Below are 23,747 nucleotides of genomic sequence, written 5' to 3' on the forward strand. Positions count from 1 at the left end.
TCTGTATAGCGTGATTCTCGCTTGTATGATGAGGTGGGAGTGTCTGGGGTCCCCTCAACGGAATCTCGGAGCGCTCCGTGAATCTCTCAAAGCTCAAGAGACTGTTGTGCGCTGATGATAAAGCGACTGTGTGCTGATGATAAAGCTATTTCTGCAAAAAAGGTTAAAGAACTCCATTGGGAGTGTGATACGTAGGTCCTGAAGTAAACCCTCTCAGGAGGCCTTCTCTGAGCTCGAGAGGATTGGCTACAGAAGGACTGGCTTAGATTTATATATAACTAAACTAGAATATAGGGAATCTGTTAAGAGTGGTTTCTGTCTTAGGCAGGCAGCTACGCTGACTAGAGACTCAGAAGTTTTGTGCAGAAATCTAGTGAGCAGGAAAAGTAATATCTAACTAATAGACAATAGAATAACTGAATACAGTTTGAATGTGTGCAAATGACTGTAACCTACCGACATTACTGATAAAGTTTTACTATAAAGGAAAGATTGATAAAGGGAAGAGAACTCCCTGTAAAAACCCTGAGTTGATAAGGGTGAAATAAAGTGGACATTTGTAACTTTCACAAGCAGACCAACAATAAGAATCTCTCTTTAACAAAGACTTGAGTACAAGCAATACAAATAAAGCTCACACATAGTCAAAGTCTGACATCAGAAAAAGAAGATAAGAAATAAAAACCTGGACTAAAACTGACTGACAGACTGAGACCGCTGACTGTTAATGATTAATACACCCGGGTGGCTTTGCTTGTTTGTTTGTTTTTTGTTGTTTACCCAGTGATAATGCTTTTGCAACAGTTTAACCAAGCCTCAAATAAGTTATATAATTGTACAATAAGTTGGGTTTGCTGAGGTCTCATCATATGACACTCTGTGCAGCGGTAAGTTGCCAGCACACTTTTCTGCTCAAGCTGCAGAACCTGTGGCTCTTACAGAAGCCTGGAAGCGCGCTGTGGACAAAATAGTTAACATTTACACAGACTCTCGCTACGCCTTTGGTGTCGTGCACAACTGTGGCACCTTGTGGAAAAACAGAAGCTTTTGGAAATCATCCGGCAAGCCCATTTCTCTCCACCGTCTCGTGGCCGACTTGCTCCTTAAAAATGTCTGTTATGAAATGTGATGCTCACACTAACGCTTCTGATCCCATTTCAACAGGAAATGCTGCAGAGGATGCTGCGACTAAGCAAGCAGATTTTTCAGGCTATTTTTTAGCTCACGAGACTTATGCTAGGTGTGCCTACAGAAATATCACCCCTATATTCCTCACTTATGATGTTCAAGTATTGCAGACATTAGCTACCCCTGCAGAGAGACAACTGCCACATTAATTCTTCTATTGTTAAGCAAAATTAGCTCACAGCAGAGATAACGTGGCAAAATGGGGAATATGTAATATATTGGAACGGTAGATCCACATTTTGTATAGTTTTTAAATTAAAGAAAAAGAAAAGAAAAATTTAATAAGAAATTAAGAACAAAATCTCATCGTTCCGATCGGCTGCAGCGTCCAATCATATAACAGATGAACAATGAGGGGGCGTGTCAGCCGTCAAAAGACTTCCTGGAAGTCCGTTCTCGTGGTTCCTCGCTCATGGCTCCTCAGAGATCCCTCCTCTCGCCTCGCTCCTCAGAGCTAAATAAGAGCTTTGGGACGGCCGTCAATATGGCGGCGCAGAACAACTTCCGGTTCAAGCGAGGATCGAGGAGCGAGGAAATGACAATTAAGAGACTTGGGATGTACCCCATGAGAACAGCCTTGAGCCTATGAGTTACTATTAAGTACAGTGATCATGTGAACAGACACAAACTTATCAAAAGTCTCTCCAGTTGTTAAAGCCGACTAACAGCTGATCCAGCTGTGATGAGCTGATCCTCAGTCATCAGAAACAGACGTCACTTCACGTGACGCAGCTGAAGAATGGACGTCCCATTTCACTTAAAACATATTTCCTCGTTCATCTCTCCTCGCATGGTGTCCTCCATGCATCCCTGGTGGGAGGGACTAAGATGCAAGGAAAGGACGCAAGTGAGGGAAATGGGGATGCAATTAAGAGACTTGGGATGTACCTCAGGTCATCCCTCCCACCTTCTTGTCTCGTGACCTGTGGCAGTGACATTTCCCAGGTGGAACCAATGGCAGGTGATTAGAGAGCAATCAATTTCCCAGAGTTTGATTGGTTTTCGTAGAGAACATCGCAGAACAAATAGCTGCAGCAAAGCAGAAGTTGTCAGTTCTTAGCATTTCCAGAAGTCACGTGTAACAGAATGATGAGTAAAGGAAGAAGGAAAAGCGCTGCGGTTTACTTAGCTACAGCCATTCTTTTGATGTGTTGTTTGGGGCAAACAATAGACTGTTATCGACTGAAGAAAACATGGAGACGAGAAGGGCGAAAAGAAACTGATTCATCCAAAACAATAGGTGTCCAGGAGGGGAAAATTGTGTTCGGGAGAGTCTTTAAGAAAGGGTCAGGCCTTGAGTCACAAGTCATTGACGCAACCAAGAAGCCGTCCTCAAACTCTTCTACGGAGCATGCAGCTGCTTATCAAGCGGACTTTACAGGTAAACGTCTTTGAGATCCTTACTGTATTGAATGGAAGTTTGGTTTGGTTACATTTCTATTTGTTGACTGGACTGCAAAACGTTTTAAAGTTTACAGTTCCTGCAAACTTCTAATAAAAAATCTGATCTCATTCAGGCTGGTCAGAAGGTCAAGTGCAGGATGCCAGTTCCAGAGAAGCGGCGTGGAGGCTCATGTCTCCCTCTCTGAAGTGTGGTGGGGACAAGATGAAGTTCAGCGCAGTGGGACCAGGAGTTTCGCAGTTTGCAGTGGAACAAGGTAAAATGATCAGATTAATTTGCTCTAATATCTGTTTAAACACTACAATTGGGCTTTATTGCTGATTGCAAAAAACCCTTTGTTGCCCACAGAAAACGCATCTCCAATGCCTCTGTCCCAAGTCCCTCACTCATGTGGCTACAGCATGCTGAGGAACTCCCTTGGGCTCGTCCTATTGGTTCCCTATGATGGCTGCAACATGGTTCAAGAGGTAATGCTGTTTGATGCCAGTAGTTCTGCCAGAACGGTGCAGGAAGTTTACTATCGGTGGCTAATCCAGGCATTTAAAAAATATATATATATATTTTTTTTGTTTTCTTTCAATTTAAATAGTGTGTGTATATACACTATGTGTATATACTAGTTTGGATTGGGCAACTATTTTCTGAGTTTGACTAAATTATGACAGCAAATGTAAACTAATCAACAATGAAAATGTCTTTACTGTGAAAGTGTAACCTGAACTAGTTTGTTACCTTGGGTTCTGATTTTTGTTTTCTTCTCCAAGGGTGGAAGTTATGTGCTCCCAATGCATTGGTATGGCATTCCAGTCTCACTCTGGTGTCGTAAACCTGCCGCACCTGCCCCTACTGCCCCACAAAACCCACAACCTCAGCATCCCTGGTACCCTCCATCATACCCTGTGGTGCCTCCCTATGTGGTGCCCCAGTTGCCACCCCAGCAGATGCAGATGCAGCAGGTGCTGCCCCAGCATGTGCCGCAGGTGCCGCTGGCGCTTCAGTTGCCGACCCAGCAGGTGACGCAGGTGCCGCTGGCGCTTCAGTTGCCGCACCAGCAGGTGCCCCAGTTGCCGAATAACCAACATTATTCACTTCCCGTAATTCCTCAATCTTATTACTTTCCACCCTATGCGAATTACCCATCGGTACCAGAGGCTACTGCAACAGCTGCAAAGAAAGTACAAATGCCTAAACTTCCACTATACCCCCCTTTCTTCCATCCTTATTATTCTTATTTTCCTCACCCTGTTCCAGCCACAACAGCTGCACCAACTGTCACTGCAAAGCCAGCAGCCACAGCTCCTCCCCAGATGTTGCGTCACTCTTTCTACCATTCCTTTCCTTGGCACGGTGTAGGGCCTCTGCAAGGGACTGCAAAACCAGCTACAACCACGGCTAAACCTCAGCCACAGCATATTCCTTACATGTCATTTCCTCCTCAATATCCTTTTCTGCCTCCCTATTTCCAATATCCATCCCCGAATTGACGAGCCAAAAGACCAACTCTCAGCCATCACAGTTTGCATCTGTGCCGTTTCCTTCTCCATATCACCCTTTTTCCTCAAATTCTGCCACGCTATCCCGCTCCAATGACATCAACCACAAAGAAAACTGATCCCTCACCGCCACAACAATTTCAATCACATCCTCAAGAACCCTTTCAATTTGTCCATTATCTCCCTAATTCTGCATAGTCTGCCCAAACTGTTCCAATAAATATTTTCAATAACAAAGTGACCCTGTCATGTTCATTTGTACTGTTGACCCTGCTACTACCCCGGAGTAGATGGACTATGTTGTATTGTTACACTTGCTTTAAGGAGTTCCATTAAGTTTGTGAGGCTGACATGAACAGTCCATAACGATGAAGGGCTTTACTTTTGACGAAGTTGAGCTGTTTGTCAACAACTTTCCCATCTAATCCAGTCTACAAATGTACATGATTTTATTGTCATCTTTAACAGATTAACTACTTAAGAAGATTCATGTTAACCAAACATCAGTGAGTGTAAAGTGTGACAGGATCATTTTTACGTGTCAGGTTTTTTATTTTTTTTTTTATTTCACTGAACTCTACATCAAAGCAGTAAAGTGTAAAGTCTGTAGCTGAAGGTGGTTCAGTATGTTGAGTGGACTGCTGTGATGCTGGAGCTTCCTTACCTCTCATTGGTTGTGTGGTCTGGTTGACGTCCACTCTCGGTGGGTCCAGGAAGGCCAAAGACTCAGGAAGAGTTCGGCACTGTGATATCAAAAACAAGTCGGGAATGTGGATCCTTCTCTTTGTCTGCTGTTAGTGTCTCTAAGACTTCAGTTGATGTGTTGGCCTACAGACTTCATGTCTGAATTAATCTGTAGCGTCACAAGTTATTTGAGTCCAGAAAACATGTGTAGTCTTAATTTTTGACACTGTTGCAGCAGTGGGACATTGTTAAAGAAGGTAGCTGTAAGATTAGCATGTGAACTTTAGCTTGTCACCACTTTGTCGATAATACCAGTTTTGCAATGTTAAAAGGAGCAGTTCAACAATTTAAAAATATGCTAATTAGATGTGAACATGCCACTCATGTCTGTAGGGTAGCCGCCAGTTAGCTTAGCCTAGTTAATCTTAGTTTAAGACGACTACAATTTTACAGTTGAGTTGTTGAGCAGATTAAACAAACAAGATATAACATTAATTAGTGAAATTCAGATCCGCTGGATTCTGTTTCCTGTGTGCAGAGCCAGCCTGTTTTCCCATCTCCGATCTTCATGCTAACAGACTGTTGGTTCCAGCTACATATTTAGAGTGGTATCAATATTCTCATTGTCAACCAGAAAGTGTATTTCTCAAAATGAAAAACTATTCCTTTAATGTGCAGCTTACTGACTCAAAACACAGGCGTCCATCTTGTGGACTGGCATCCACCTGGTCAGGTTTATTCCTGTTCTTTGCCATAAAGGAAGCTCTAGATATACTGCAGGAACTGAGTCTCTGTGAAAAGAGTAAAAATGGTTAAGTTAGGAAGATGAAAAAAATCTTAGAATAAATAAAGTAGTTATCCAGTGCTATGCATTTGAAATTTATTTCAAAATTTTGCAAAATATCAAGAGAAAAACTAACTTATTAATGCCGAAATTAGATAGGTAATGTTTCAGTGGATTTGGAGAGAATAAAACAAAACAATCTCACCTCAAGGTCCATTTATTAATTCAATTTATTTTTGTATAGCCCAAAATCAGATTACAAATTTGCCTCAGCCGGCTTTACAATATGTACACATTTGACATCCTCTTGTCACGGAACCCTCACATCGGAACAGGAAAAACTCCCCCAAAAAAAACCTTTAACGGGGGAAAAAAAGAGGAAGAGACCTGTGGGAGAGCAATAGAGGAGGGATCCCTATCCCATGAAGGACAGAAGTGCAATAGATGTAATGTGTAGAACAGGATAACAGAGTTACAACACCTTCAATGTATGACAGAACCACGGCAGGAGGCAAGACCAGGTCTAACCCGGATACACAGGAACCTGTGAGGCGAGAAAGCACAGATACTCTGGTGAAGAAGCAGGTCAATAATGTGCATTAATGGTCTCGGTAATATGAAATAGTAATGCGAGTAATAATAAAAGTGATATTAGCAGTTGGAGTCAGCAGGGCCATGGTAGGAGGAAGGACCAGGGTCCAGATGAAACCTGGAAACCTGTGAAGAGAGAAAGCACAAAGACTCCGGGGAAGAAACAAAGTCAGTAATGTGCATTAATGGTATTGGTAATAGGGTTAAGAATAAAGTATTAGCATTAGGTGTCAGCAGGGCCATCGCAGATTGGTCCAAGCACAGAACCTTGTGGAACTCCATAACTAACGTTGGTCCTCATCGAGGCTTCATCGTTTACATATACAAACTGAGATCGATCCGATAAATAGGACTTAAACCGGTTTAGTGCGGTTCCTTTGATGCCAATCAAATGTTATAATATAATTGATGTGTACTTTCTTCATTTGATTTGACAGTTGTGTGCAGAGACGTTACGACACAACTTCTTGAAAAAAAAAATATATATATATAGCACAAGTTAGATATTATTGTAATGTTCCGGACCTTTGCACGAGGAGAATTTCTCATCTGGACTTTCGGAAATGTAATTGAATACCCCTGGTCTAGAGCTTCCTTTACGGCAAAGAAGAAAGGTTATATTCCTGACCAGGTCAGGTGGATGACAGTCCACAAGATGGACGCCTGTGTTTTGAGGAAGTAAACTGCACATTAAAGGAATAGTTTCTCATTTTGAGAAACACATACACTTTCTGGTTGACAGATGAGAATATTGATACCACTCTGAGAATATGTAGCTGGAATCAACAATCTGTTAGCATGAAGATCGGAGATGGGAAAACAGGCTGGCTCTGCACAAAGGAAACAGAATCCAGCGGATCTGAATTTCACTAATTAACGTTATATCTTGTTTGTTTAATCTGCACAAAAACTCAACTGTAAAATTGTAGTCGTCTTAAACTAAGATTAACTAGGCTAAGCTAACTGGCGGCTACCCTACAGACATGAGCAGCATCTTCACATCTAATTAGCATATATTTTAATAGTTGACCTGCTCCTTTTAAGATTACAAAAGTGGCAATAGCGACAAAGTGGTGACACGCTAACGTTCACATGCTAATCTTACAGCTACCTTCTTTAACAATGTCCCACTGCTTCAATAGTGTCAAAAATTAAAAGACTACACACATTTTCTAGACTCAAATAACTTACGATGCTAGAGATTAATTCAGACATGAATTCATCTGTAGGCCAACACATCAACTGAAGTCTTGAAGACACTAACAGCAGACCAAGAGAAGGATCCACATTCCCGACTTGTTTTTGATATCACAGGGTCGAACTCTTCCCGGGTCTTTGGCCTTCCCGGACCCACCGAGAGTAGAAGTCAACCAGACCACACAACCAATGAGAGGTACGGAAGCTCCAGCATCACAGCAGTCCACTCAACATACTGAACCACCTTCAGCGACAGACTTTGACGTGGAGTTCACTTAAATAAAATAAGAACGGGTCATGTAAAAATGATCCTGTGTTATGTCACACTTTACCCTCACTGATGTTTGGTTAACATGAATCTTCTTAAGTCGTTAATCTGTTAAAGATGACAATAGTGTACATTTGTAGACTGTCAACAAAACTTCCCCATCTAATCAAAAAGCTCAATTTCATCAAAAGTAAAGCCCTTCATCGTTATGGACTGTTCACTTCATCCACAAACTTAAATGGAACGCCTTAAAGCAAGTGTAACAATAACATAGTCCATCTACTCAGGGGTAGTAGCAGGGTCAACAGTACAAATGAACATAACAGGGTCACTTTGTTATTTAAAGCATTTATTGGAACAGTTTGGGCAGACTATGCAGAATTAGGGGGATAACGGACAAATTGAAAGGGTTCTTGAGGATGTGATTGAAATTGTTGTGGCGGTGAGGGATCAGTTTTCTTTGTGGTTGATGTCATTGGAGAGGGATAGCGTGGCAGAATTTGAGAGGAAAAAGGGTGATATGGAGAAGGAAACGGCACATATGCAAACTGCGGTGGGTGAGAGTTGGTCTTTTGGCTCATCACTTCTGACTTCGGGGATGGATATTGGAAATAGGGAGGCAGAAAAGGATATTGAGGAGGAAATGACATGTAAGGAATATGCTGTGGCTGAGGTTTAGCCGTGGTTGTAGCTGGTTTTGCAGTCCCTTGCAGAGGCCCTACACCGTGCCAAGGAAAGGAATGATAGAAAGAGCGAGGCAACATCGGGGGAGGGGCTGTGGCTGCTGGCTTTGCAGTGACAGTTGGTGCAGCTGTTGTGGCTGGAACAGGGTGAGGAAAATAAGAATAATAAGGATGGAAGAAAGGGGGGTATAGTGGAAGTTTAGGCATTTGTGGTTTCTTTGCAGCTGTTGCAGTAGCCTCTGGTACCGATGGGTAATTCGCATAGGGTGGAAAGTAATAAGATTGAGGAATTACGGGAAGTGAATAATGTTGGTTATTCGGCAACTGGGGCACCTGCTGGGGCGGCACCTGCTGGGTCGGCAACTGAAGCGCCAGCGGCACCTGCAGCACATGCTGGGGCGGCACCTGCGTCACCTGCTGGGTCGGCAACTGAAGCGCCAGCGGCACATGCTTGGGCGGCACGGTCTGGGGCGGAAACTGGAGCATCAGCGGCACCTGCGGCACATGCTGGGGCAGCACCTGCTGCATCTGCATCTGCTGGGGTGGCAACTGGGGCACCACATAGGGAGGCACCACAGGGTATGATGGAGGGTACCAGGGATGCTGAGGTTGTGGGTTTTGTGGGGCAGCAGTAGGGGCAGGTGCGGCAGGTTTACGACACCAGAGTGAGACTGGAATTCCGTCCCAATGCATTGGGAGCACATAACTTCCACCCTTGGAGAAGAAAACTAAAATCAGAACCCAAGGTAACAAACTAGTTCAGGTTACACTTTCACAGTAAAGACATTTTCATTATTGATTAGTCTACAAGCCTATATTTGCTGTCAATTAATTTAGTCAAAATCAGAAAATAGTTGCCCAATCCAAACTAGTATATACACACACACACTATTGAAATGTAAAGACAAAAACACATATATACACACAGTTTGTTAAATGCCTGGATTAGCCACCGATAGTCAACTTCCTGCACCGGTCTGGCAGAACTACTGGCATCAAACAGCATTACCTCTTGAACCATGTTGCAGCCATCATAGGGAACCAATAGGACGAGCCCAAGGGAGTTCCTCAGCATGCTGTAGCCACATGAGTAAGGGACTTGGGACAGAGGCATTGGAGATGCGTTTTCTGTGGGCAACAAAGGGTTTTTTGCAATCAGCAATAAAGCCCAATTGTAGTGTTTAAACAGATATTAGAGCAAATTAATCTGATCATTTTACCTTGTTCCACTGCAAACTGCGAAACCCCTGGTCCCACTGCGCTGAACTTCATCTTGTCCCCACCACACTTCAGAGAGGGAGACATGAGCCTCCACGCCGCTTCTCTGGAACTGGCATCCTGCACTTGACCTTCTGACCAGCCTGAATGAGATCAGATTTTTTATTAGAAGTTTGCAGGAACTTTAAACATTAAAACGTTTTGCAGTCCAGTCAACAAATAGAAATGTAACCGAACCAAACTTTCATTCAATACAGTAAGGATCTCAAAGACGTTTACCTGTAAAGTCCGCTTGATAAGCAGCTGCATGCTCCGTAGAAGAGTTTGAGGACGGCTTCTTGGTTGCGTCAATGACTTGTGACTCAAGGCCTGACCTTTTCTTAAAGACTCTCCCGAACACAATTTTCCCCTCTTGGACACCTATCGTTTGGGATAAGTCAGTTTCTTTTCGCCCTTCTCGTCTCCATGTTTTCTTCAGTCGATAACAGTCTATTGTTTGCCCCAAACAACACACCAAAAGAATGGCTGCAGCTAAGTAAAGCGCAGCGCTTTTCCTTCTTACTTTACTCATCATTCTGTTACACGTGACTTCTGGAAATGCTAAGAACTGACAACTTCTGCTTTGCTGCAGCTATTTGTTCTGCGATGTTCTCTACGAAAACCAATCAAACTCTGCGAAATTGATTGCTCTCTAATCACCTGCCATTGGTTCCACCTGGGAAATGTCACTGCCACAGGTCACGAGACAAGAAGGTGGGAGGGATGACCTGAGGTACAGCCCAAGTCTCTTAATTGCATCCCCGTTTCCCTCACTTGCGTCCTTTCCTTGTGTCTTAGTCCCTCCCACCAGGGATGCATGGAGGACACCATGCGAGGAGAGAGGGAAAGAGGAAATATGTTTTAAGAGACATGAGACGTCCTTTCTTCAGCTGCGTCACGTGAAGCGACGTCTGTTTCTGATGACGGAGGATCAGCTCATCACAGCTGGATCAGCTGTTAGTCGGCTTTGACAGCTGGAGAGACTTTTGATAAGTTTGTGTCTGTTCACATGATCACTGTACTTAATAATAGTAACTAATAATACTAATAACTAATAAAGACACAGTTATCATCACTGTAGAGGTGTTTTCTCTCTGTAGCCGTTTACCTCTTTAACAAATGGGTCCCATTTATAAGCGCAGGACAGATTTCTACGGCAGAATGCGATCGTCATATTTATATGCGTCTGTGCATTTTGAAATTGTGATTGTGACGTCATTATTAAATAAACCAGAATATGATTATTGTTTCTCTTAAATTATATAACTCAGAAAACACTCAGGAATGATGTAAAAAGTGTTTCATCTCTCCAGCTCTCTCTGACTTTAATTGTATTCATAATAAAAGTTATTGAGGGAAATATCAGATCATGAAAATACAAATCTTTCTAATAAATTAAGAAAGTTGTTTGTGGTCCTTTTGTTGTTCAGACCTACAATGAACAGTTATTTAAACCAGACGGTGAATCACAAAACGAATCAAATATAAAGCTTGAGTTTAATATGTGATCTGTCTTCACTCTGGTGTTAAACTCCAGTCAGTCTGTCCGATCGGCTGCAGCGTCCAATCACATGACTGATGAACAATGAGGGGGCGTGTCGGCCGTTAAAAGACTTCCTGTAAGTCTGTTCTCGTGGGTCCTCGGAGATCTCTCCTCCATCCTCGCTCCTCCGAGCTAAATAAGAGCTTTGGGACGACTGTCAACATGGCGGCGCAGAACAACTTCCGGTTCAAGCGAGGAGCGAGGAAACGACAATTAAGAGACTTGAGAGGTTATTATTTAACCCACATGTCCAACTGAGGGAGAAAAGAAGCACAACCACTGTCATCTTTTGGATAAATTGTGTTAAAGCATGCGTCACTGAATGTAGAGGCGGATGGAGAGAGTGTGTAAAAGAGGGATTTCAAACAGGGAGTGAAAAAGCACATTACTTTACAAAACCTTTCAAAAAATGTTTTAATGAACGCCTAACAAACTGTCGACATTCACCATTATTATTTACATCAGCATTACTTGGTGAAGCTTCAAAATTCAGTCTTGACCGATAAGATAGTGTGATATGACTACGAAAGGAATTGTTTTGTAAGCCAAGAATGGACATGTACTCAGGAAAAAAATGGGAATTTGAACATGTTCAGCGTCATGTCAACAAGGCAAACTCCATCTGCAGAGGAAGCTCTAGAACAGGGGTCTTCAACGTTTTTCAGGTCAAGGACCCCCAAACTGATAGAGCTGGAGCAGGGACCCCCGACTTTATATATTGTATAATGTGTTTTATATTAAATGGGCCTGGTACCGTGTATAAACATACCTCTTTATTGTGCATTCAATACTAAGCTATTCAAATAATACAAAGGTTCATATACTCATGTTTTTATTTTAAACATGTGCAAGGTACAGTGATGTGGCCGTGCCACTGCCATTTATAAACATACCTTGTCAGCTGACACCAATGCCAACATCAACATTGTCTGTCAATTGCATGTTTTAATTTTAAACAAATGTGGAAATGAAAATGAGTGATGGCCTATTAGTGGCACTGCTATGCATAAACATACCTGTCATCTTGCATACAATACTGAACTATTAAAATAATGCTCAGATTCATGTTTGGGAAGAAACCTTTTTTTTTTTAAATTGTCTAATCAACCAAACATTTCACAGACCCCCTGTTGAAGACCTCTGCTCTAGAACATGTAATAAATGGACCTTGAGGTGAGATTGTTTTGTTTTTATTCTCTTCAAATCCACTGATCTAATTTTGGCATTAGTACCGTTTGTTTTTCTTTTGATATTTTTCAAAATTTAGAAACACATTTCAAACTCAAATGCATAGCATAACTAATTTATTCTACGATTTTTTTCATCTTCCTAACTTAACCATATTTATTCTTTCCACAGAGACTCAAAGTTCCTGCAGTATATCTAGCTTTCTTTACGGCAAAGAAGAAAGGTTTATTCCTGACCAGGTCAGGTGGATGACAGTCCACAAGATGGACACCTGTGTTGTGAGTAAGTAAACTGCACATTAAGGAAGAGTTTTTCATTTTGAGAAACATACACTTTCTGGTTGACAGATGAGAATATTGATACCGCTCTGTGAATATGTAGCTGGAACCAACAGTCTGTTAGCATGAAGATCAGAGATGGGAAAACAGGCTGGCTCTGCACAAAGGAAACAGAATCCAGCAGATCTGAAGTTCACTAATTAACGTTATATCTTGTGTGTTTAATCTGCACAACAACTTAACTGTTAAAATTGTAATAAACTAGGATTAACTAGGCTAAGCTAACTGGCGGCTACCCTACAGACATGAGTGGCATTTTCACATCTAATTAGCATATTTTTTAATTGTTGACCTGCTCCTTTAAGATTACAAAACTGGTATTATCGACAAAGTGTTGACACGCCAACGTTCACATGCTAATCTTACAGCTACCTTCTTTAACAATGTCCCACTGCTTCAATAGTGTCAAAAATTAAAAGACTACACACATTTTCTAGACTCAAATAACTTACGATGCTAGAGATTAATTCAGACATGAATTTATCTGTAGGCCAACACATCAACTGAAGTCTTGGAGACACTAACAGCAGACAAAGAGAAGGATCCACATTCCCGACTTGTTTTTGATATCACAGGGCCGAACTCTTCCTGAGTCTTTGGCCTTCCTGGACCCACCGAGAGTAGAAGTCAACCAGACCACACAACCAATGAGAGGTAAGGAAGCTCCAGCATCACAGCAGTCCACTCAACATACTGAACCACCTTCAGCTACAGACTTTACACTTTACTGCTTTGACGTAGAGTTCAGTGAAATGAAAAATAAAAAAAGAACATGTAAAAATGATCCTGTCACACTTTACACTCACTGATGTTTGGTTAACATGAATCTTCTTAAGTAGTTAATCTGTTAAAGATGACAATAAAATCATGTACATTTGTAGACTGATTAGATGGGAAATTTGTTGACAAACAGCTCAACTTCGTCAAAAGTAAAGCCCTTCATCGTTATGGACTGTTCATGTCAGCCTCACAAACTTAATGGAACTCCTTAAAGCAAGTGTTACAATACAACATAGTCCAGCTACTCCGGGGTAGTAGCAGGGTCAACAGTACAAATGAACACAACAGGGTCACTTTGTTATTGAAAATATTTATTGGAACAGTTTGGGCAGACTATGCAGAATTAGGGGGATAACGGACAAATTGAAAGGGTTCTTGAGGATGTGATTGAAATTGTTGTGGCGGTGAGGGATCAGTTTTCTTTGTTGTTGATGTCATTGGAGCGGGATAGCGTGGCAGAAGTTGAGAGGAAAAAGGGTGATATGGAGAAGGAAACGGCACAGATGCAAACTGTGATGGCTGAGCGTTGGTCTTTTGGCTCGTCAAGTCGGGGATGGATATTGGAAATAGGGAGGCTGAAAAGGATATTGAGGAGGAAATGACACGTAAGGAATATGCTGTGGCTGAGGTTTAGCCGTGGTTGTAGCTGGTTTTGCAGTCCCTTGCAGAGGCCCTACGCCGTGCCAAGGAAAGGAATGGTAGAAAGAGTGAGGCAACATCGGGGGAGGAGCTGTGGCTGCTGGCTTTGCAGTGACAGTTGGTGCAGCTGTTGTGGCTGGAACAGGGTGAGGAAAATAAGAATAATAAGGATGGAAGAAAGGGGGGTATAGTGGAAGTTTAGGCATTTGTGGTTTATTTGCAGTAGCCTCTGGTACCGATGGGTAATTCGCATAGGGTGAAAAGTAATAAGATTGAGGAAGTAAGGGAAGTGAATACTGTTGATTATTCGGCAACTGGGGCACCTGCGGCGGCACCTGCTGGTGCGGCAACTGAAGCGCCAGTGGCACCTGCGGCACATGCTGGGGCGGCACCTGCGGCACCTGCGGCACATGCTGGGGCGGCACCTGCGGCACATGCTGGGGCGGCACCTGCGGCACATGCTGGGGCGGCACCTGCGGCACATGCTGGGGCGGCAACTGAAGCACCAGCGGCACCTGCGGCACATGCAGGGGCGGCAACTGGGGCACCACATAGGGAGGCATCACATAGGGAGGCATCACCTGGGGGGGCACCACCGGGTATGATGGAGGGTACCAGGGATGCTGAGGCGACTGAAGCACCAGCGGCACATGCTGGGGCGGCACCTGCTGCACCTGCATCTGCATCTGCTGGGTCGGCAACTGAAGCGCCAGCGGTACATTCTGGGGCGGCACATTCTGGGGCGGCACATTCTGGGGGGGAAACTGGGGTGGCATCACATAGGGAGGCACCACCTGGGGGGGCACCACAGGGTATGATGGAGGGTCCCAGGGATGCTGAGGTTGTGTGTTTTGTGGGGCAGCAGTAGTAGGGGCAGGTGCGGCAGGTTTACGACACCAGAGTGAGACTGGACCTCCGTGCCAATGCATTGGGAGCACATAACTTCCACCCTTGGAGAAGAAAACAAAAATCAGAACCCAAGGTAACAAACTAGTTCAGGTTACACTTTCACAGTAAACACATTTTCATTATTGATTAGTCCACAAGCCTATATTTGCTGTCAATTAATTTAGTCAAACTCAGAAAATAGTTGACCGACCCAAATCAGTATATACACAGACACGATTTAAATTTAAAGACAAAAAAGAGAGATAGATAGACAGATAGAGAAATGCCTGGATTAGCCACAGGTAGTCAACTTCCTGCACCGTTCTGGCAGAACTACTGGCATCAAACAGCATTACCTCTTGAACCATGTTGCAGCCATCATAGGGAACCAATAGGACGAGCCCAAGGGAGTTCCTCAGCATGCTGTAGCCACATGAGTGAGGGACTTGGGACAGAGGCATTGGAGATGCGTTTTCTGTGGGCAACAAAGGGTTTTTTGCAATCAGCAATAAAGCCCAATTGTAGTGTTTAAACAGATATTAGAGCGAATTAATCTGATCACTTTACCTTGTTCCACTGCAAACTGCGAAACTCCTGGTCCCACTGCGCTGAACTTCATCTTGTCCCCACCACACTTCAGAGAGGGAGACATGAGCCTCCACGCCGCTTCTCTGGAACTGGCATCCTGCACTTGACCATCTGACCAGCCTGAATGAGATCAGATTTTTTATTAGAAGTTTGCAGGAACTTTAAACATTAAAACGTTTTGCAGTCCAGTCAACAAATAGAAATGTAACCGAACCAAACTTTCATTCAATACAGTAAGGATCTCAAAGACGTTTACCTGTAAAGTCCGCTTGATAAGCAGCTGCATGCTCCGTAGAAGAGTTTGAGGACGGCTTCTTGGTTGCGTCAATGCCTTGTGACTCAAGGCCTGACCCTTTCTTAAAGACTCTCCCGAACACAATTTTCCCCTCTTGGACACCTATCGTTTTGGATGAATCAGCTTCTTGTCGCCCTTCTCGTCTTCCTGTTTTCATCAGTCGATAACAGTCTATTGTTTGCCCCAAACAACACATCAAAAGAATGGCTGCAGCTAAGTAAACCGCAGCGCTTTTCCTTCTTCCTTTACTCATCATTCTGTTACACGTGACTTCTGGAAATGCTAAGAACTGACAACTTCTGCTTTGCTGCAGCTATTTGTTCTGTGATGTTCTCTACGAAAACCAATCAAACTCTGGGAAATTGATTGCTCTCTAATCACCTGCCATTGGTTCCACCTGGGAAATGTCACTGCCACAGGTCACGAGACAAGAAGGTGGGAGGGATGACCTTTACTGATCTAATGTTGCCATTAATACCCGTTTGTTTTTCTTTAGATATTTTGCAAAATTTAGAAATAAATTTCAAACTCAAATGCATAGTACTGGATAACTAAATTCACACATTAAAAGAATATAATTGAGATGTATTCAGATTCAGTCTAACAATCTGAAATTGTATCTTTTTTTTTAAACTGGAGCCTTGACATAAAGTCTATGTCTTCTCTGCAGACATATTGCTGGAGTATACAGTCAGCACTTTGACAGTATTAATACATAGAAAAAAGTAAAAAAATGTTTATCTTCCCATTAAAAATTCAACATGAGAAAAACATTGTCCACCACTTAGACTGTGTTTGAGCAGTAAGCATCACGGTGTAAACACATTTAACCGAGATGAACAATGGCGTTTGGTCTCTATGAAGATGTTGGCTCAACAGTCACCAGCCTCCGTGAATGCTAATACGTTTACACATTTCATCTCCAAGGTTACATCAGCAAGTGTAAAACATTGAGGTGAGTGCATAACCTTGTGTGTACCGGTACTTATTATATTGCTTTTTGTAGGTGTGCTATTTTTAATGTAATATATCACACTCAAATTGAGATCTAAAGCCAATATTTTGGGACTCTCAAGTCGATATATTTTTTAGAATTTGCATTTGGAGGAATGTAAACTGCCGGTTTAGAGTCTTTGAGATATTTAACATGTGATTGCTTCCTCATCTAATTACTGTATGTATTCATCTTATATCTCAGCAGGAGAGAAACATTAACACAAGCAGTGAATGCTGACATTAGCTTTCTGAGACGCTGAACGCAACGACTTCACCCCAGTCAGAATCTGCTTCAAGCACAATTAAAATGGAAATTTTAGAAAATAACTGCAAAGGAAAATCTCGAAGTTCCTATCCTATTCAGGCCAGTGTTTCGTTCTCTCAGTAGGATGATCTAACGATGCAACAATAACTTTTGTTTCACCATTAGATGCTGCTGCTGCTGCTGCGTTAAAACAGGATCTCAGTGAGCCACCATCCGTCCTGGACCACGTAAGACGGATCAAGTGGTGGACAAAACACAAATCTATTTTCCTTTTTTGTGTCAATACATATATCATGTGCTACAGTCTACAGTGATTAATTCATCCATTTGATTTGTGTTTTTCTCTGGGTTTGGTAAGAGGATACCAGAGGGCGGTCCACAGTGTGTCAGTGATCCCCCCCCCCCCCCCCCCCCACCTATTGCATCAGAGCAGCAGGAGTTCTGAGCTTGATATTAATCCATGCACACATTGCGCAGAGGTGGTCAAACTGTGTCTGATCAATAAATAAAACCTGTTTGTAGCAAATGTTTTCTTATTGTAAAAAGGCTAAATATTTAGGATGATAAACATTTATGGTCGGAGCGTTACTCCAGTAATTTAGTATTGTGCCACCAAAAGGCAAACGAGAGACTGATTTTAACAAGATATCCTCCTGATTTTGAGACCCTAGTATAAGTCAGGCATCCTACATCCCCCATGTGCAGTAGCTTCTTTCATTCGTCTCACTGCCCACGCTAAACGTCCACATTTTGTAATGGAGGCTTTCTGTTATGAATTTGTGATTAACATTTTCTGACTTTCTTTAATCTTACATGTTCACAGGATGGGGCACAAATTCTACGGAAGTATTCCAATGGCATGACATTTCTTACTGTGTTCCCCGATGGCTCTGCTCAGGTCTTGTATCCACGCTCAATGGAATGTTTGTAGATTTGTTTTACGTTATCTTTTCAGTAACCAGGAGAGTGTTAGACTGTATGTGCAATGCAACCTGTACATAATGGGTGTTCCCATCCTTATCTTCATGGTAACAGCTATCCCTCAGGTGTCTTGGCTCTTGTGGTCACAGAGGAAAATGGAACAGTCTGCATAGTGTATAATGACAGCTCCTATCAACCAATCAGAGCCCTGTTCCAGTCTGATGGCAGGCGACATGTTATCACAGCAATAGAAACATATAGTACAAAGAAAAGTGTTTATATGTCATTTATTTCATTAAAATGCTTAGAATTTGTATTATATTGGGAATAAAATATTTATTATTTAATCTTTATAGGTAAATATAAATTCGGCAAATTGTTTCTATACTAATGGGTGCATCTAATGTATGGTTTAAAAATAACTGATGGCACGTGTGCGTTTACGTTGCAGGCTGAGCTTAAACAGTTCAGACGGTCAGTGTTTGGACGAGGCGGGTGCCAGGGTTCGGCAGGGTTATTTTGTGCAAACTGGATTATATTGCCAACAATTAAACGGCGTATCGCAATAAAGTTGCAATTTACTCCCTCATTTTTCTTCAGTTACTTCTAAAACTCATAATGAAAGGAAGTGACATTTTCAGGAATATCTCAAATTCAACAAGTGTGCATGGCCCTGGGACGTCACTGTTTTAGTCGTACATTGTACTCTCACTTAATCCGTTTTGTGTCTTCTAATTAAATCAGTGTAGCTCCTCTAGTCTTCCTAATAACATTAGGTTGAGCAGAAGGCTAAAAGATGTGCACTGACTCAAGTAGGCCATCTGCTTCACGAAGAAATAAGCCTTTCAGATTCCCGACTCAAAACCGCGACGGTAGTCACATCATCCACCATCTCTTTCTCATCTCATTTCATTTGTAACACCAAATTGCACCACAGCCTCACGGTTAAATAGTTAAAATTTGTTTTATTTATCTTCTCAGCTTCCTTCAAGTTATGCCAATATAAAAACAATTATTCAGAAATCATATCAAGACACAATGACCAATGTTATTTCCACAACAGGGATGAGAGATTGGAAGTGTTTCTTCTACATGGCTAAGCTATATTTAGATAATTAACATACAATTCTACATGTGGTACAAGCTACACATTTTATTAATTCACATAGATCAATTTAAGTTAAAGACTGAGTATCTATTTGAAATCTGTCTTGATGGGACCATTGATGATCTGGATGAAATCTGCAGTAGTTTGAATAGTACAAGAAAATGACAAAAGAATGGCCGGCACTGTTGCCATGGATCCCACTCTGGCGTTGGGGGCGGGGCATCTCCAAGGGGCGTGGTGAAGACTGATGGGGGGCATCCAGTCTGTGCTAGCAGTCTTCCTGCCTTCAGCGCAGACCTTCATAAACATCACTTCACAGCCCAGTGAGAAACCCACCTCAAACCTGGACAGCAAGAGAGGGAACGCAGATCAAAAAAACATTCCCGATGGCCGATGTGTCTCACAAGGAGAGCAAAAGATCAGTGTAGAAGATGAGCAGAAGAACTGCTTATATGAGCACTACTGTACTTACATGGAGGGGCTTTTAGCTCCAGCCAGGACATGACGAGTAGGGTTAGGAGTGGAGGTGTGTTCCTGTGTTCATGTGAACGTTCATCTTCATCTCGTTGTCCAGGATTTGCACGAGCTGCTGCATGGAGGGCAGGTGACCAGACTCTATTTTTGACCACACCGGCACGTCTGTGGAAAAACAACACTTCACTGTAATGCACCGTAATGTTAAAGAATCAATCTGAAGCCAGGAGCATTGGGTTCAGTCAATAAGCCTGTGCTGTGAATCATAAACTCACCATTTAATGTGATCTCAAAAGCTCCTGTAGACATACACTGGTTTTCAATCATATTGCTGAGGAAGAACACCATCATGCAGGCATATATCTGAAAGAAGAAGAAAAGTTGAGTTAAAAAGCTCTGCAGTCAAGTTTGTCTTACATTGGGTTCACTACAAAGACTGTTCAGGTATTGCAACAGTAAAAAGGACAAAATGCCCACTTGAGCGTTGCGCTCTATTGACAAGTAAATATGAAGCTGCTTTAGGACTCCGGTACTTAAATTCAAGAGTAATTTACATAATGTTTGATGTCAGGATTAGCTGCAACAAACAGTTTCAGTATTGCAAACTCAATCGTCTTTTTTAGCAAGGCACATGTCAGCACAGAGTTTAGTGGAGCCCCACTGATGCTTGTCCTTCTGGGTCAAATTGATCACTACAAGGAGATCTTTTTCCATTTTCTGTATGTCTAATGCAGTTTACCATCTAATTGACATTTATATATTCATTACATCTTAATTAAGTAATGAAACGGCTCATTCAAAAACACAAGAAGTGCGAGATTGTTATATCTGGTGTTAGCAGTCAGGCTTCCTCTGAGCCTCTGGCCCGTCTGTGACCCCGGGGATAACAGAGCCAAGCAAAACAATACTCCACAACTCAGCCTGCAGACCCTGGATGGGTTAATCCCATGGGGGTTGAGTTGTACTTGGCAGTGTGAATGTACACAACTATATTAAAACAGTCACACGAAACCACATTTTCTCCATTTGTTATATAGATTCCGTGTGACATCTGTGGCATTAACCTGCCAAAAACAAATGCTCTCCCATACGATCTGATGTTTAATGACTCTTATAGTGAACCGTACCTTATTTCCCTGACCCCACTCCCAGAGGCCTGGGGCTTGCATACCAATGAGGGCGAATGGGTCCCTGCCGATAATAATCAGCCCAATCACCAGCAGTTTGAACACAGACAGGAAGGAAGCAAAATGTCTGAGGAAATAAAACAAGAAACTCTCTTTTAATGCAATTTTTTGACAACGTGAAAGGATTCTAGATATATCACAATTATCCGGACAGACGTGAGCCTGTAGTTTGTCTTAAAGGAGGTTGGTCATGTTTGATAAACTCAGTTATTAAGAGTAGTGTATACTTGAGGTTCAAAATATAAAAAAGGTAAATCTAACATCGTCCAAAAAATATTCAAATGGACACAGAGATATATTTTGACACTTAATAATTCTGAGACAAGTGTGACCGTAGTAGTTGAACAGTGCCAAGGGAGACGGGCATGGCCTCGATTTACACAAATTAAGCTGCATTGTGTAGAATAAACACAAGGAAATGAGTCAACCGTGTAGCACCGGCTTCCTCCCATATAAATAATTATTATCTATTTAAACAGTGATTAAGATCCTTCAAGGGAAATGTCGCAGCCATCAACCAGCAACACAGAGCCTGTCTGCCGTTTACTGCCGTTAAACAGGTGTAACAGGTTGAACTACAACCAGTCAGTGGACACACACTTATTCTTCCAGTGACTGAAGCAGTCTGGAGAATTTGAAACCCAGGGTGTGATACTGTGTCCTTTCATTAAATGGAGCTCATCTCTGGTGTACTCATTAAGAGTTCAACTGATGAGGACCCGAGGGTCTCAGTGACGCCGTGCCTTTAACTACAACACCTGGGACAAGTGCACAAACCGGTCTCACATAGGGACTCGGCCACTGGTCTAACTACCAGGCCATTGATGCTTCACTACACAAATGAATCTAAATTGTAGTCTGTATCCGAAACAGAATTAGTTCCTGGACAATTGTAAAAGGAGGGGAGGAATACATAGCAGAAACAAATTAAAACAGGAATATAAGTCCTGGGGCTGCCACTAATGATGATAATCATGACCAGTTAATTTGCCGACTTTCTCCTCATAATCATTGGTCTATAGAATCTCAGATAATTGTGAAGTGATACAGTGGTGGGATCATGCAACAGTTTCCTAGAATTCAAAACATTGGTGGCAAAGCTTTTATGTAGTCGACAAACTAATGATGTTGTAAATATACACTCCATTTCCAGTTTATTAGGTACACCCAGCTAAAACTAAATGCAGTCTAATACAATAGTCCAGCAATAAATCAGTCCAAAACAGTTTAGGAGAGGTGCCGATTCCACTGTGTAGTTATTTTGGAGGATGCAGTTTACACTGTTGAGCTGTATGTTAGTCATATTGACACTTCAAAGTGTGAAAAACTTGTGCAGCACAGGCCTATATAGATTATAGACCTAAAGTATGCTCACTACAATAAAAAGAATGACACTGTAAATTGGTCCAAAAAAATTGCATTGATTAGTGACCAATTACAATAACAATCCACACTAAATAACACTACGCACCCATGACCTATATTTATTCATTTTAAAGCTCCAGTAGCTCTGTCTACATCTGTAAAACTACCAAAGACCACTCCACGGTCAGATGAACCTCCAATCACAGCTAGTCTCAGCTAATCCCCGGCTGCTTTAATGGAGCTGGACATAATCTAGTGGTAACGAGGCAGACGGTCTCTCTCACCGGTAGAGGGGCACAGGAAGATAGTTCTCCCCCTCGATACGGATGTCTGGGTACCGCTGGTACAAGGCCTGCGTGTACTCCTCAAACACCCGCTTGTACCCTCAGGAAATGCTGCGAGAAGACAAACCACACACACGTCAGAAATACATACACGGCGTCCAGTTGCAACATCAAACAAGGGCAAACGGAAGCCACAACAATACAATGATTCAAGGGTAGATTATGAATTTAGCCTCGAGGTCAGGCACATGTGAATTCCTCTGTTAACGTTGGAGGAAAGTGGAATCTCACACTTGCGGTACATTTAACAGTTAGCAGCATGTAAGCCCACTTTATACTCCAAATGCTACATATCAGTTTGTAGTTTATGTTAGCTTTAGAGAAAAGCAACCAGTCAACGTAACCGTTGTTCATGTTCAACGTTACTTTAGTCACACTACGTTGCACAACATCTTAAAACCACGTGACATCGTTATTTGCATAACGGTAGACGTTAACGATGCACACTTTTTATTGTTAATGTTTGATGCGTTAGTTAGCTTTAAGGTAACGTAACTTTTCAGCACGGTCTAGGCAGTTTCCGACAGACTTTACACTCTACCGGAATTTGATATAATAACGTTACAAAATACACCAACGTTAACTCGCCTGTTTGACAGCGGAAGCGGGCCATGCTGTCGACGAAATGTTCATGAGAAGTGTCACAAAAAATACATATATTTTACATTTTTTGTATCATTTATTCTATCCGTAATTTCGCGGCTAACTGGCGGAACGTGAAGGCTCCTATAACATGCCACAGTGAACTGCCGTTACCCTCCGGTTGGTTAGCTAGCTTTCGGCCTACGGTGTTGTTAGCCGGGGAGCTTAGCTGAGTTAGCTTGCGATGACTCGCCAGAATTTCGGTCCTATTTGCTTACCAAATTTGAAACTTGAGATGAGGGCCCGTAGCAAATTGCATCTTCATCTTCTTCACGCCGCTGCTGCTGCTGCTGTCACCAGACGTGGCGCAGCACAGCGAGAAAGCCCCCAAGACGAGGAGCGAAAAACGTAACCACTTCATCGCCTTCCGTTCCTGGGTCTGTTCCCTCACTTGTCAGATGGAGGGGCAACTTGATCTGTTTAACGTTAGTTACTGGTCGGTCCCTCCTCTTCCTCTTGCTATAATCTAACCGAGACCCACCTTTAGCGCCCCCTACTGCTCCGCTGTTCAACTGCCCTAAAGTGTGTACTGGATATTATTGTAGCTCGCTTTGTATAAAAGTGTAGGTTGGAAGTGAAAAACCAAAGTCAGTTAAATGAAACAAACAGAGCTTAGTTTACCATGAAGTTATTTTCTCT

At 42.4% G+C, this 23,747-nt stretch overlaps 1 protein-coding gene across 1 annotated transcript; it reads right to left on the reverse strand.

The window, feature by feature from the left end:
- Positions 1 to 18,938: 18,938 nt before the first annotated feature.
- On the reverse strand, positions 18,939 to 23,500 carry selenot1a (selenoprotein T, 1a). Its single transcript, XM_079285572.1, has 6 exons — positions 23,327 to 23,500; positions 22,407 to 22,517; positions 20,698 to 20,824; positions 19,846 to 19,933; positions 19,569 to 19,735; positions 18,939 to 19,439 (listed from the first exon to the last, which is right to left on the reverse strand). The coding sequence occupies exons 1-5, from the start codon at positions 23,467 to 23,469 to the stop codon at positions 19,611 to 19,613; spliced, it is 594 nt and encodes a 197-aa protein (XP_079141698.1). The 5' UTR covers positions 23,470 to 23,500; the 3' UTR covers positions 18,939 to 19,439; positions 19,569 to 19,610.
- Between the last annotated feature and the right edge of the window lie 247 nt (positions 23,501 to 23,747).

This window comes from Melanostigma gelatinosum (genome assembly GCF_949748355.1).
Source record: "Melanostigma gelatinosum genome assembly, chromosome: 15".
Taxonomy (NCBI): domain Eukaryota; kingdom Metazoa; phylum Chordata; class Actinopteri; order Perciformes; family Zoarcidae; genus Melanostigma; species Melanostigma gelatinosum.